Here is a 14262-nt window from a genome sequence, read left to right as displayed (position 1 = left end):
ATTTTGTTTTCAGGTTAAAAGCATGAAAAAGCAAAATTCTTCCCTGAAAGAAGTCTTCTTCAAAGAAGAAAATGGGATATGTTAGCACTAATGATTGACACTGGGTAATTTCAGCTCTGAGACATTTTTTACCGTAAAGGAAAAGCATGACAGCAAGGAGCTAAGCTTCTAATGTTTTGTAATATACAAGAGAAAGAAGACAAAACTATTATAGCAGTGTGGCCTGAGCAGCGCCTGAGCTGCGCCTGAGCCCCAGATAAGCGGATGGCTTTGTTGCTCGTAGACTACCACATTCGTTTGCACTGACGTTTTTTTTTTCCCCTGATAAGAAACACTTGAAATGGACAATGGTACCATCAACAATATTTCTTCGGTGTGCATTTCCACTGATGCCAGCCACAAAGAACATTTTTGAACCCAAAACTGAGCAATGTCTGTTGAGTTTTTTCTTTATCTTCTGCCGCATGGATATAAAACGGTATTTTTTTTGAAAAAAAATATGCTATACTGTGACAACCCATTTGCCACATGTGGCCTTGGCCTCGGTATTTGGGGAAAGTGTAACCCATTCTTATCTCACAGGACTGTTCTGTCAGAAACCAAGAGATGGGTTTCCCTTCTGAACTCAGAACACCAAATCCTGCAAAATTCTGGAGACAGCGTTCAACATATTTCAAGCTCTTCTCGTTTTTTCCCAACTCCCAGTGCTCATTCACAAGCCTTGCATGCGAGACATCCAAGAAGATGTTCTGAAAGGTTTCTTTCCTGTCAAGAAAAGAATGTAAATGTATTCAGCCAACATTTAGAAAGCACCAGGATGGCAGAAAATATGACACCTCCCTTTCCTTAAGGATCCACAACCCAGAGGAAGAAATAGATGTACACTCCACACACACACACACACACAACTATTTACATGCCTGCTTCAAAATGTTTCCAAATAATTGAAAGTGAGAAAAATCCTCGGTCGTTTATGATACATTTAATAGCAGAGAGTTGGCTAGATATAGTATAGCATATCTCAAAAAGTCCGACCAAACATCCCATCAAAGGAGAATAACAGTGTATGTTCCTAAAAGAGCAAGGACTATAAGCGGTGCAACCTTCCATGGGGCTGAATTTTCTTTAAAGTTTCTTGTATGAAAACTGTGGCATTGAGAGGTACAAGCTATGATGTATAAAAGGGATAGGCTACAAGGATATACAGTGCAAGGAAACATATTTATTATGTTGAGAAGACTTTTAAATGAAATATAGCCTAAAAAATATTGAGCCTCTATACTGTACACCTGAAACTAATATAATGTAAATCAACTAAACTTCCATTTAAAAATTGAGATGTCAAATTATACTTCACAAAATATCTAAATACACAAGATAATGTTTCTTCCAACAGATAGTTCAACAAAATGTACATCTCAGGGAGATGAGAGCCATGTTGATCTTATGGCTTCATGTGTCCCGAAACCCATCACCACATACCACTAGAGAAGTACAAAAATGCAGTTTCAGGAGCAGAAACATAGGAAAAAAGGATATTGGATTTTTGTGTGTGTGTGATAATAATCAGGATTTTAGCCCTGATTCTATTATTGGACAAGTTACCTGAGACTGCGTTTTCTCATCTGCAAAATCAGCATAACATCTTCTGTGGGAAGGAGTGATTGGTGCAGAAGGAAGATCTCAAAGCAATTCTCCCCCTTCTCAAGGAGGAAGAGTTTCCAGGAACCTGTCAGTTTCAAAGTCACTTCACATTTGCCATTGGGTGGGGTCACAAGGGCTCTCAACTGTCTACACAAAGGTGAGGCTTTCTCTCTATCATCCTCAAACTGATTTTGGTCTTACTTCCTCAAAGGTCTCCAGCATCCTCATGTGCCTTCCTCTTGTGCTACAGTTAGACCCAGAGGGGTAAGATATCCAAATATATATTTGGGTTTAGAGGAAATTAAGAACTGCCTTAGGACAGGCACTTCATTCCAGATTTCCAGTTATATTGTCAAGTATTATTTAATCCCTATCTACCATTTTTCTCCATGCAAACATTTCTTTAATGAGTCTCATGGGAACACAGTTGAGCCAGAGCAGGGTTAAAATACTATTGACTCTCCTGGCTAAATCAATTCTACGTATTTAGTGTATATTTAGATTTTATTTATTTTTTGATGTTACTATTATTATATTATATATTATTAAGCATAAATGGATATCAGTGGAAAATAATTGTTTCCTTTTTCTCTGATTCCTTATCACACAGTTACCTTCTCCAGAGGCATCTAGTGATGTGACACATTTATGTAACTTTCCAGAGGCGTTGTTTGGAATTTCAGATGTGCTCTACTGTGATGGCACACTGGCTACATGATTCTGCCCATCTTAGTTGTTGCTGATGTTGTTGCTTCACTAAGAATATATTTTTGCTGTTGCTGTTGCTTCAGAATATATTTTTGGAGTTGTTTCCTTATTAGTTCACAGAGGGCTGCTTCATTCTTTTTAATGGCTGTATATTATCCCAGCGTTTGGACTGCACCATAGTAAATCTATCCATGTCCCTAATGAAAGACGGGTTTTTTTCATATGCTATGCTACCATATGTTCATACATCATGCACACCATCCAATTTGGTAAAATCTTCCATTTAATGCATGTATTATTTTACCCAGGCATTTCAATTCTAGGAGTTCAGTTTTCAGTAATACTTATACAACTTGTGCGATGATCTATTTGTGAAGACATTTATTGCAGAATTTTTGTTATCAGGAAGAACTGGAGAGAAATCAAGTGTGTAAATACGGGCACACAGAATTGTACATCTCCCTCTTGTGGTCTATGCAGCTGTCAACATAAATGAAGGATGCCTGTACGAGCTTACGTGAAAGCTGTGTATAACACACTGCTAAATGAAAAGAGTAAACTGCAGTAGAGGCATGCATATGTTGTAGAGAAAAAACCAACAAAACAACTCATACATACAGAGTTCTAAAAGCAATGCTAAGAGTATCTACACGGGGACAGCAAGATTTTTGGAAATCCAAGTGAGCGAGCCTTCACTTTTTACTTTGTACATTTGTATCCTTTGCATAGGGCTTCCCTGGTGGATCAGTGGTAAAGAATTCTGCACTGCAAGAGATTCAGGTTTGATCCTTGGGTTGGGAAGATCCTTTGGAGAAGGAAATGGCAACCCACTCCAGTTTTCTTGCCTGGGAAACCCACAGACAGAGGAGCCTTGCGGGCTACAGTCCATTGGGATTGCAAAAGAGTCAAGTACAACTTGGTGACTACACACACACACACACACACACACACACCCAGACTTTGCATAGTATGAAGTTTTTTTTGTTTTTTTTTTTTTTTGGTCAAAAAATGAATAGTTTCAGTGAAAGTTTTTCAATTCCACCATGATGTCCAATATTCTTCCAGGAGCACTTTTGTGAGATCTAAGGAATCTGATATGTGGAAAAGAACCTACTCTAACGAAGTTCCTGCCCAAGCTCAGCAAACATTACCTAATACGGTTCCCTTTCTTACCTGTGTAGCTCTGAACACCATTATAATTTAGTCTCAGATCCTACATTTACAAGTCTGGCCCATAGGGCAGCTGAACTAGCCTATCAGAAATTTCAGAAGCAAAAGGTAAAAATCTCACCTTTTATCTTCAAGCACTTTAGGAATTTTTAATAACTTCATCAAATCCATCTTGTCACCACTCGATGCCTCAAGTGTTGGTTTTTCAAACACAAAAAGCACGGTTCTCAGATAATCCACCTGCACTGATTTTGAAGCTGCAACTTTTTGTATTGCCTCGCCCAAGCTCTCTTGACATCCTGTAGAGAGGAGAAAAGCAAGCATCATTCCTCCCCCCCTTTCATATCTACTGTAAATTAAACGGGACATCTTTGGCTTTAATTTAGACCGGTCACCTTGAATCTGGAAGGCTTGTTCCCAGTTGATGACCTGCGGGCACGCTAGGACTTCCTCTAACTTGTCAGGAGCTTTGGTGAAGATGTGGTAAGTGTTGGTATAATAATCCAGGTCATCCTTCATCTCCTGACGTAACAAACACCAATCACATTTACATAGTGATATCATTCACAAAATGCTTTGCCTGTGTCCCGAGTGCTAGAGACTAATTTACTGGATAGGCTTTGTTGTTGTTGTGTGAGAGAGGTGCAGACATTTCCGTGGACTCCCTTGTAGAACAAGCCACTGGAAGGGGCTCCTTCCTGGTGGTGCCCCGGAGTCAACTGCCCTTGGGACGACGGGCAAGCAGTCCCAGCGTCTGAGATGGAAAGTGCAGCAGAAAGAGTGCGTGTTAAAAGCCTAAGAGAGTGGGGGCCTGAGGGTGGAGGGCTGGGGTCCAGGCTCCTGGTCTGTGAGAAGGTGACGCCTCCGCTAATTCTGAAAGTGAATTCGCAGGCGGCGCTGGTGGCAAAAAACCCGCCTGCCAGTGCAGGAGACGTAAGAGATGCGGGTTCAATCCCTGGGTCGGGAAGATCCCCTGGAGGAGGGCACTGCACCCCACTCCAGTATTCTGGCCTGGAGAATGCCATGGACAGGGGAGCCTGGCAGGCTACAGTCCACTGGGTCACAAAGAGCAGGGCACGACTGGGCCACTGACACTTTCAGGTTAGTTCTGGCCCAGCCCTCTGGAGCTGGCACGGTGATCAGCGCTCGGTGTGCCCGTGAGAACAGAGCACTGATAGAAAAAGTCCCCACGCCGAGCCATGGCTCCAGAGCCCACAGAAGCACCCGGGCGCAGGGCCCGCTGTGCCCCCAGCCGCCTGTCTGCCCCCTGCTGCTGGCTCGCCCCCGGGGGCCACTGCAGGCGACACTGTGTTCTAGCACCTCTGATGACTATCTATACGGATAAGGGGGACGGGCCTGTTAAAGTACCGCTACTCCGGGAAGGATGGGATTCGCGACTCATACTCCCCTGAAAGATGAAGACGCTCTTATGAAACAAACATGGCGTCTACTGTTTCACAAACCTCTGACATCGTCATTTTTGTCAACTTCATCTTCTGTGTTAGGAAAGCAGCGGTCTTACTCAGCACTTACTCAGCACTGCTCGAAGTATTGTCAGATTGCGGTATCGAGTCACAGGGAAAGCAAAACATTTCCTGACCATTTGCAACCGCAGGCATCCAGGTTGAGGTGGATGCCTCTAGAGCAACTGTCTCTAGAGCAACTTCCAGGTCCCGGACTATTGGCCCTGCGGTCTACTCCCGCACTTTGGCTCACCATCCTGCCCTCTCCTCCAAGCAACCCTTCCCAAATCTGCATGATCAGATGTGTCAAGATCCTTCCCCCCAACCCCCGCCCCGCAGGCCCCTCGCTGCAGCCCCTCATCCCTGTCCTGAGGGTGAGTGGCCTGACCCTCAGGAGCCAGGGTCTCACCTCCTTCTGAGGCCGTATGACGACTGTCTGATACTCTGGCCAGGCGTCCACCAGCACCTCCAGGTTGAACGGGTTTTTATTTCTAATGTGGAAAAGGGTGCCATACACCTACAAGAGCAACAACAAAGCAGCAGAGGATGAAGTTTCTCTTTGAGACAGGGTCTTGCCTGTGGCACAGGAAGTAAAAGCAGGAGTTAGAAGGACTTGATGGAGGACTTCCCTCATAGTCCAGGGGCTAAGACTCCCAGCCCCCAGTGCAGGGGGCCCAGGTTTGATCCCTGGTCAGGGGACTGGATCCCACCTGGTGCAGCTAGGGGCTCACATGCTGTGGCGAGAGAGCCCACGTGCGAGAGAGGCCCGGTGCAGCCACAGAAGCAAATAAACATTTTTTTAAAAGAAGGACTTGAAACAGCAGGACTGGTGGTTCCAGGATGGCACGTTGGAGTATTCATTGAAAGACATACTGCAAAATGGTGCAGGGAGGATCCCCCAAAATCCAAGTTAATAACAAACGAACTGGCTTCTCTAACATGTATTCATTCATTTTTTGAAAAATCCATACTTTGATATTTTTCCTATTTTAAACGTTAATACCACACCATTTATTCAGCATCTGTCTATTTATATCAAATTTGTGTCAAATATGGAGAATTCAAAGGTGGATATGATGTAGCCACTGCCTCCAAGTTAAATCTACAAGGGCAAAGAGATACACAGTCTAATCTTAAAAAGGCATGTGTTCTAATAGGTCTGTGCACATGGTCAGGTGGGGTCACAAAAAGGCAAAGTCACTACCCGTCCAGAAGTGGTGGGAGACTTACAGAAAAGCTAACATTTAAATTGGACCATGAAAAATAAATGAACCTGGTGAAGTAAAGAGAAGAGGAAGATCAGCAATTTCCGTTAGGAGAAGGAACGTGATTGGCGGCTTGAAGGTGCTGAGATTCAATCCCACCTGCTGAACTGTGAGGGGTCAGTGATCGTAATGCATAGCACATCTTCCATGTTGGGAAATGAAGAGACTTTTTAGATAAACGTTTGTATATCCAGTTAAGGAGTATGGGCTTTATGCTTTGGACATGAACCACCACTAGCGTTTTAAAACAAGGGAGTGATATGATCATATGTGTGTCAGATAGATACTCTGGTTATCAAGTTGCAGGTGACCAATAGCTTGGAACAGTTAAGGAAATCCACTAAACATAGCAGCAGAATTGGTTCAAAAGATATTGTAGGGTCTCTCCTGGTGGTCTAGTGGCTCAGACCCTGAGCTCCCAGTGTGGCAGGGAGCAGGCTCGACCCCTGGTCAGGGAACTAGACCCCGCATGCTGCAGCTAAGACCTGGTGCAGATAAATGAGCAAAAATCGATTTTAAAAAGATATTGTGCATGTATGGCTGAGTCCCCTGTGCTGTTCACCTGAAACGGCCATGATGTGGCTGATCAGCTATACCCCAGTACAAAATAAAAAGTTTTTTTAAAAGATACTGAAGAATCCCCAGGGAAGTAAAGGAGGTGATTGGACGTGGGTGTTAAGATAGTCCCAGGCAGAAGGAATCTTGGGCTTGCACCTCCATCTGCCCTGGACAGTCCTGAGCCCGAGTCTATCTTCTTCACACCTTAGTCCTCTCTTCCCCCATCTCCCCCTACTCCCTTACCTTCAAGGACTCAGGGATGCTCTCTTCCAAGGATTCATACAAAATCTGAAGCTGCTGGGGTTCACGAAGCACAAACATCTTGTGTAGCACCCAAGCCCCTTCCCTGAGGAAGACACTCTGAGAAAAGAAACACACCAACAAAAACACCTGGAGATCTGAGACAGGTATCCCGGAAGAGCAAGAAGGAGAAGTCCCTGAGGACAGCCACGCAGTGCTCGAGGTACAACACGGTACCCAAGGTTGTGCCCAAGTACCAACTGGCGAAATCCAGAAACTGGAACTGTATGTTAGCAACCTTGAAAACAGAGAAAACCTTGTATTCAATAATTCCACTTCTAGGAACTCATACCAAGGAGATAATAGCAGACACCTGTAAGAATGTAAACATAAGAAAATTTACCATAGTATTATGACACTGTAAATTTAGAAACGATCTGAAATCCGTTATAGGAAATTGGTGAAGTTAATGACGGCATATCCAAATAATGGATCACCAGGTAGCCATTAAAATGATGTCTTCAAAATGGATTTAATGACACAGGAAAATATCCATGTCATAAAATAAAGAAGAGATGTGATATAATCCCAAATTAGTACTCACCTCAAATTCATTCTGAAACAACGTAGTATATAAGTAAGATACACTTATGAACATTCTTCAGTCTCATATACACAAATATCTGACTGCATACATAATTATATAATATATATATATTACATGTACTTGATCAAGGAATATAGGATACTTAAAGACATTCTACAAGAGTAGCCATATCTTCTAAAAATTAACAAATACAAGAAATTCCAAGCAATTTTGATGGCTTATAGGAGAGGCGGCAAATTTTTTTAAATCTTAACAATCCTGAAAAATCCAGCATCCTGTGTATGTGTGCTCAGTCATGTCCAACTCTTTGTGACCCCATGGACTGCGGCCTGCTGGGCTCCTCTGTCCTGGAATTTTCCAGGCAAGAATACTGGAGCAGGTTGCTATTTCCTTCTCCAGGAGATCTTCCCAACCCACAGATGGAACCCATATCTCTTGCATCTCCTGCATTAGCAGGCAGATTCTTTACCACTAGTGCCACCTGAGAAGCCCCATATGTGTGGGGGAAAAAAAGTGAAAGTGTTAGTTGCTAAGTTGTGTCTGACTCTTTGTGACCCAATGGACGGTAGCTCCTCTGTCCATGGAATTCTCCAGGCAAGAAATACTGGAGTGGATTTGGACTTAAGCCTCCTGCTTCTGGTTTTCAGTATTATTTTTACAGTAGTCTCAAGACTTCTCCTTCTATACAGCACCACAGATAAAATATCTAGGTTAAAGATGAAAAGTTTCTCCACAGTGAGGGACACCCAGGGAGGTTCACAGAGTTACCTGGAGAGGAGAAGAGGGAGGAGGGAGTTAGAGGTGACCTGAATGAGATGAGCTGGAATCAAAAGAGGAGAGAGCAAGCTAGCCAGTGATCACTTCCTTATGTGTGCTCCACAGTCTGGGCTGCTCAAAGATGTTCATGGAGTTATACAGAGAAGGGAAGAGGGAGGAAGGAGACAGAGGTGGCCAGGAGGATAAAAGGGGGGAATGAAAAGGAGACAGATCCAGCCAGTAATCAGTTCCCTAAGTGTCCTCCACCATCTGGAATACACAGAGATTCAGAGAGTTGAGTAGAGAAGAGAAGGGGGAGGGAGGAGACAGAGGCGACATAGTGGAGAGAAAGGAGAGTCCAAAGTGGGAGAGAGCAGTCAAGCCAGTAACCTCACTCCCAAGTAAAAATAGGTACTGAAGATTGGGTTCTTAAAGGTACAAAATTGATAACAAATATCAAAAAGCAAAGATTAAAATTCTAGAGTAGAGGTTGGATTTTCAAAAATACAATATTAAAGGAAACAAGAAGCAGAAAAAAAAACAAAGTCACAAAAGTTATTAAATATATATATATATATATGAAGTTTGCTTTTAAAAATAGTCTTTTTTTTGAAAAGTAATAGTAGGTTATAAAAATGAAAATTAAAGGAGTAATAGAGGACTTAAAATTTGAAAAAAGTTGAAAAGAAGAAGAAGAAAAAAGAAAAGAATGATTGTAAAAATAGTAAAAATATATCTAGGACTTTCTCTGGTGTTGTTGTGGGCAGTGTGGGGTCAGTTCATTTTCCGACAGTTCCTTGGTCTGGCTTATATTTCTCAAGATCTATAGGCCCCTTCCTATGTAGTTGGTACTAACCACAGGGTTTTAATCTATTGCACCTGTCACTTCCAAGGCAGTTTCCTCGGTTTTAGCCTCTGTTTGCTGGTCTCTTCAGTGTCTGATTTCCGCCCTGACACAAGGGTGGGGGATGGTGGACACTTTTTTAGGCTCACTTGTTCAGTCGCGCTGTGGTGAGGGAGGGACGCTGCAAACAAATAACACTGGTGTGAGCTCGTAGTGTCTCAGCCACACTGGGCCTGCCCCCACTCACGGCGCGTGCACCCTCCCTGCCCACACAGCTCAGGCTCTGGGTTGCTCCGCTGGGAACTGTCCCAGGCTGGCCCTGGGCTGCATGCACCTCCCAGGTCTAAGCTGCTCAGGTTCAGGCACTCAGGTAGTCCTCAGCACTGTTAATAATAGCCAGGACATGGAAGCAACCTAGATGTCCATCAGCAGATGAATGGATAAGAAAGCTGTGGTACATATACACAATGGAGTATTACTCAGCCATTAAAAAGAATACATTTGAATCAGTTCTAATGAGGTGGATGAAACTGGAGCCTATTATACAGAGTGAAGTAAGCCAGAAAGAAAAACACCAATACAGTATACTAATGCACATATATGGAATTTAGAAAGATGGTAACCACAACCCTGTATGCGAGACAGCAAAAGAGACACAGATGTATAGAACAGTCTTTTGGACTCCGTGGGAGACGGAGGGGGAGATGATTTGGGGGATGATTTGGCATTAAAACATGTATAATGTCATATAAGAAACAAATCGCCAGTCCAGGTTCAATGCAGGATACAGGAAGCTTGGGGCTGGTGCACTGGGATAACCCAGAGGGATGGTATGGGGAGAGAGGTGCAAGGGGGGTTCAGGATGGGGAACACATGTACACCCGTGGCGGATGCATGTTGATGTATGGCAAAACCAATACAATATTGTAAAGTAAAAAAAAAAAAACATTTAAATAATAATTAAAAAATTAAATAAAAAAAATAAAGAAGAATCTGAATTAGAAAAAAAAATATAAGTGGCAAAGTAAATATTTGAGAATGAGATGATGACACTCGAAACTGAATTTGTGGGATCTAGGTGAGAGAAGGGGTTTCCCTGATGCCTCAGATGGTAAAGAACCCACCTGCATTGCAGGAGACCCGGGTTTGATCCCTGGGTTGGGATGGTTCCTGGAGAAGAGAAGGGAATGGCAACCCACGGCAGTATGCCTGCCAGGAGAATCTCCATGGACAGAGGAGCTTGGCCAGCTGCCATCCACGGGGTCGCAAAGAGTTGGACATGACTGAGCAAAACTAACACTTTTACTTTCAAGAGGGAGAAAGAAAGAAGCAAAATAGGAGACAGGTCCAACCAAGTGGGAAAAGATGTAGAGTGTAGGATGAGTTTACTTTATGAGGCTAAAAGAACAGCAGTGGTGATGGACAGGGGAATATATTCATAGAATAGAGTGTTGGAATGAGGAATTAGGCCGTTAGAGGTGAGGGTGTCAGGGGTAGATCAGTTCTGGATAGATGGATGTAGGTTTCAAATCGACAGAGTAGGAGTCGGGAAGGGACTGGGAGCTGCAGGTGTCATAGCCATCACCAGAATGTGGCTGGTGTTTGAGGGTCAAGTGCCGAATATATCAATAAACAGAGCGAGGTCTGGCAGAAAGCAGCCTGAAAGAGTAAAGCTTCATCTTAGCCACGTGGCCCAGCACTCAAAGGAAGACATTTGCTATGCAAGTAACACTTTCAAAGCATGGATTGAAGACCAGGGGTATGCGGACTCTCATCTTTACTCAGGATTCCTATGGGTGCCTGAAGGGTGGCAGGGAAAGGCATGGGCCGATCAGTAGTCTATAATTCAGGGAAAGGATCAGAGAAGCCTGACAGTTCAAAACACTGGCTTTGTACTCAAAATACTTTATTCTCAAAGGACTTTCTAGCTCCAGGGACCTACAATTTCCTTGAGAAACTCATTCTCAGCCCTGGGACGCTGGTGAGTGCGCTTCCAAGGTTTGCAGGGGGGAAATGAATGAACAAATACACATTCTCTAGAATCAGGCTTCCCTGATGCCTCAGCTGGTAAAGAATCCACCTGCAAGGCAGGAGACCCCAGTTTGATTCCTGGGTTGGGAAGATCCCCTGGAGAAGGGATAGGCTACACACTCCAGTATTCTTGGGCTTCCCTGGTGGCTCAGCTGGTAAAGAATCTGCCTGCAATGTGGCAGACCCGGGTTCAATCCCTGGGTTGGGAAGACCCCCTGAAGAAGGGAAAGACAACCCGCTCCAGTATTCTGGCCTGGAGAATTCCATGGTCTGTAAAATGAATGAACAAATACACATTCTTTAGAATAGGACCCTACTTAATTGAAAGGCTGAGAAGAGACAAGAGTTTGGCTGTCTAAAACAATTCTGCTTACCTGCAGTTTCTTTCTAGACGTGTGCAGAGCACCTTCTGCGGTTTCTCAGTGTGACAATGGAGAAATTTCTCTAAAGGCCACGAATAGTCTCACCCATAATAAATCCCACCTGATCAGGTTGTCCCTGTTTAGCATAAAGCTCCAAGTTGCGGACTCTTATTGAGCAAACCGGAGGTCCTGTTTATTTACATGAATGAAGTCAGCAGCTTTGTGAGCCAGAGGAAGACTGGGAACATGTTCCGTACTGAGCAAATTCTACATTTAGAAGTTTCCCACCACAGCTTCCACACTAGCGCTTGTAGCCAACTGGCTGATCCAAAGCAGTAATAATAACGTAATTTGCAAAAATGACCTAGCTGCAGCAATATTCAAATACATCATTTGGGCAAACAAAAGATGGAAAATTTGGCTTCCTTGTGAAATACTCAGCCTCGTAACTTTAAACTCTTGTGACCTCAGTGCCTCCAGAGATTGAGATTCCTTGCTTCCAATGCAGGTGTCACAGGTTTGATCCTTGGTCGGGGAACTAGGATCCCACAAGCCACATGTCATGGCCAAAGATAAATAAATATATATATATATATATATATATATATATATATATATATATATTATTAATTAATTTTAAAAGTGAAATTTTTAAAATTCCTAAAAAAGTATGATCTACTTTAACATTTTGGAGACCCTGAAATAGGGGAAAGGGATGTTAAGTCGTCAAAATCTTACCCATTTTCTGGAATGTTGTGAACCAACTTGAGAAGTTTTAATCATTCAGGAAATGAGAAAGGTAAATGTTATTGTCACACAAACAAGGAAGATGATGTTGAAAGGCAACATCGTCCCTGAGGTCACAAAGCTAGCCAGCATTAATGCCTCGAGCTGAAGCCAAAGGCCAGGATCTGTTATGAAACTATGATTCTTCAGTAAGCAATCCCTCACCCCTGGCTAGGTCATATCTCCTTACAAACCTACCTCATTCACTTCAGGCGACATATTAAAAACCACTAATGAGGATTTGGAACTCTCTGTCTACATACTTGCTAAGGACTAGGCACCATTTCCTTTCTTTTCCCTCTTGCCTATTTCAGTAATTCCATTTTTTGAATCAAAAATTGTTCACATAACCTATGAAAGAATTTTTACATATTTGCAATTTTGTGTGATTAACTTGTTAACAAAGTTGCTCATAGTTACACAATTTATTAATTCATCCCCTTTTAAAAATTGTCTACTTCATGCCAGGAAATGCATAATTTTTTATGTGGTTAAGATCGCACTGTGGATAGTGGAGGCTTGCATAGTTTTGAATATCACAGTAAGTACTTTCAAAGAGATACAACCACATTTAAAGTCACCAGCAGTTCAAGATCCTCCAGTTGAAGAACTTTTGCTGAGAGTTCAGAGGTACAGAGTCTGCTGCCTGACCTGAACTCATGAATTGAGAATCTGGCTGCTCTCTTGAATCAGCAAGTGAAGTGAAGTCACTCAGTCATGTCCGACTCTTTGCTACCCCGTGGACTGTAGCCCACCAGGCTCCTCTGTCCATGAGATTTTCCAGGCAAGAATACTGGAGTGGGTTGCCATTTCAAGAAGAACTTCTTTAGAAATTCTGATAGAGAGCAGATTTATCAAGGGGTCTCCCAGCCCAAGTGTCCTACTGTCTTTTTAGAAGCTGGCAGAGAAGACTCTGGAGAAGGAAATGGCAACCCATTCCAGTGTTCTCACCTGTAAAATGCCATGGACAGAGGAGCCTGGCAGGCTACAGTCCATGGGGTCACAAAGAGTCCGACACAACTTAGGGACTAAACCATCACTATCAGAGGAGACCCTGGTCCTTGAAAGACCATTAAAAAAACTGCCCTAAGGTTTGAAAGCAAGAGGAGCTCCAGGTGAATTCTCTAGGAAACCAGGAATTTACTGCCAGCCCAAAGCAGTGTGCAAACATGCCATCACCATCTCAAGGTGACCTTGAAGGAGTCCACTCTAACATATGTCAGGGTTGAGTGACCCTTTAACCTTTGAAAAGTGAAAAGAAAGTCAAAGTGAAGTCGCTGTGTCATGTCCAAGTCTTTGCGACCCCGTGGACTGTAGCCTACCAGGTTCCTCCGTCCATGGGATTCTCCAGGCAAGAGTACTTGAGTGGGTTGCCATTTCCTTCTCCAGGAGATCTTTCCAACTCCGGGATTGAACCTGGGTCTCCCACATTGTAGGCAGACGCTTTACCATCTGAGCCACCAGGGAAGTCCACCTTTGATCTTTAAGTCCCTTTCTAGGAGATCTTGGAAAGTCAAGTCTCCTCGGGATCTTAGGGATTTTTACAGACGAATGCTGACTGCCGTTCAGATGTGCAGTCCTTCTTGAGGCAGCTGCTGCATCTCAGTGTCACACTGCCAAGGGTTAAGGCCAGGACATCAGTGTGAAAGCAGAGTCCCAGAGACCCCTGAGACACTGCGAGAGAATGTGGGGGGCGAGTCTGCACCAGCCTTCCACAGCCACCCCGCCTTGCAGTCTCCAAGCTCCAAGAGAGTCGGTGCCTCCCAGAGGTTCAGAGAAGCCTAGTTCACTGCCTTTCATCATGGTATTAGGCATATTAAAGATGTGA

General features: G+C 43.5%; 1 protein-coding gene across 1 annotated transcript; it reads right to left on the bottom strand.

The window, feature by feature from the left end:
- Positions 1-297: 297 nt before the first annotated feature.
- GLYATL2 (glycine-N-acyltransferase like 2) lies at positions 298-7129 on the bottom strand. The gene is made up of 5 exons (XM_027561830.1): positions 7052-7129; positions 5395-5502; positions 3918-4044; positions 3644-3821; positions 298-765 (listed from the first exon to the last, which is right to left on the bottom strand). Exons 1-5 carry the CDS (start codon positions 7127-7129, stop codon positions 357-359), a joined length of 900 nt encoding a protein of 299 aa, XP_027417631.1. The 3' UTR covers positions 298-356.
- Positions 7130-14262: the final 7133 nt, after the last annotated feature.

This window comes from Bos indicus x Bos taurus, chromosome 15, assembly GCF_003369695.1.
Source record: "Bos indicus x Bos taurus breed Angus x Brahman F1 hybrid chromosome 15, Bos_hybrid_MaternalHap_v2.0, whole genome shotgun sequence".
Taxonomy (NCBI): domain Eukaryota; kingdom Metazoa; phylum Chordata; class Mammalia; order Artiodactyla; family Bovidae; genus Bos; species Bos indicus x Bos taurus.
This window is presented reverse-complemented; position numbering and strand designations above follow the sequence as displayed.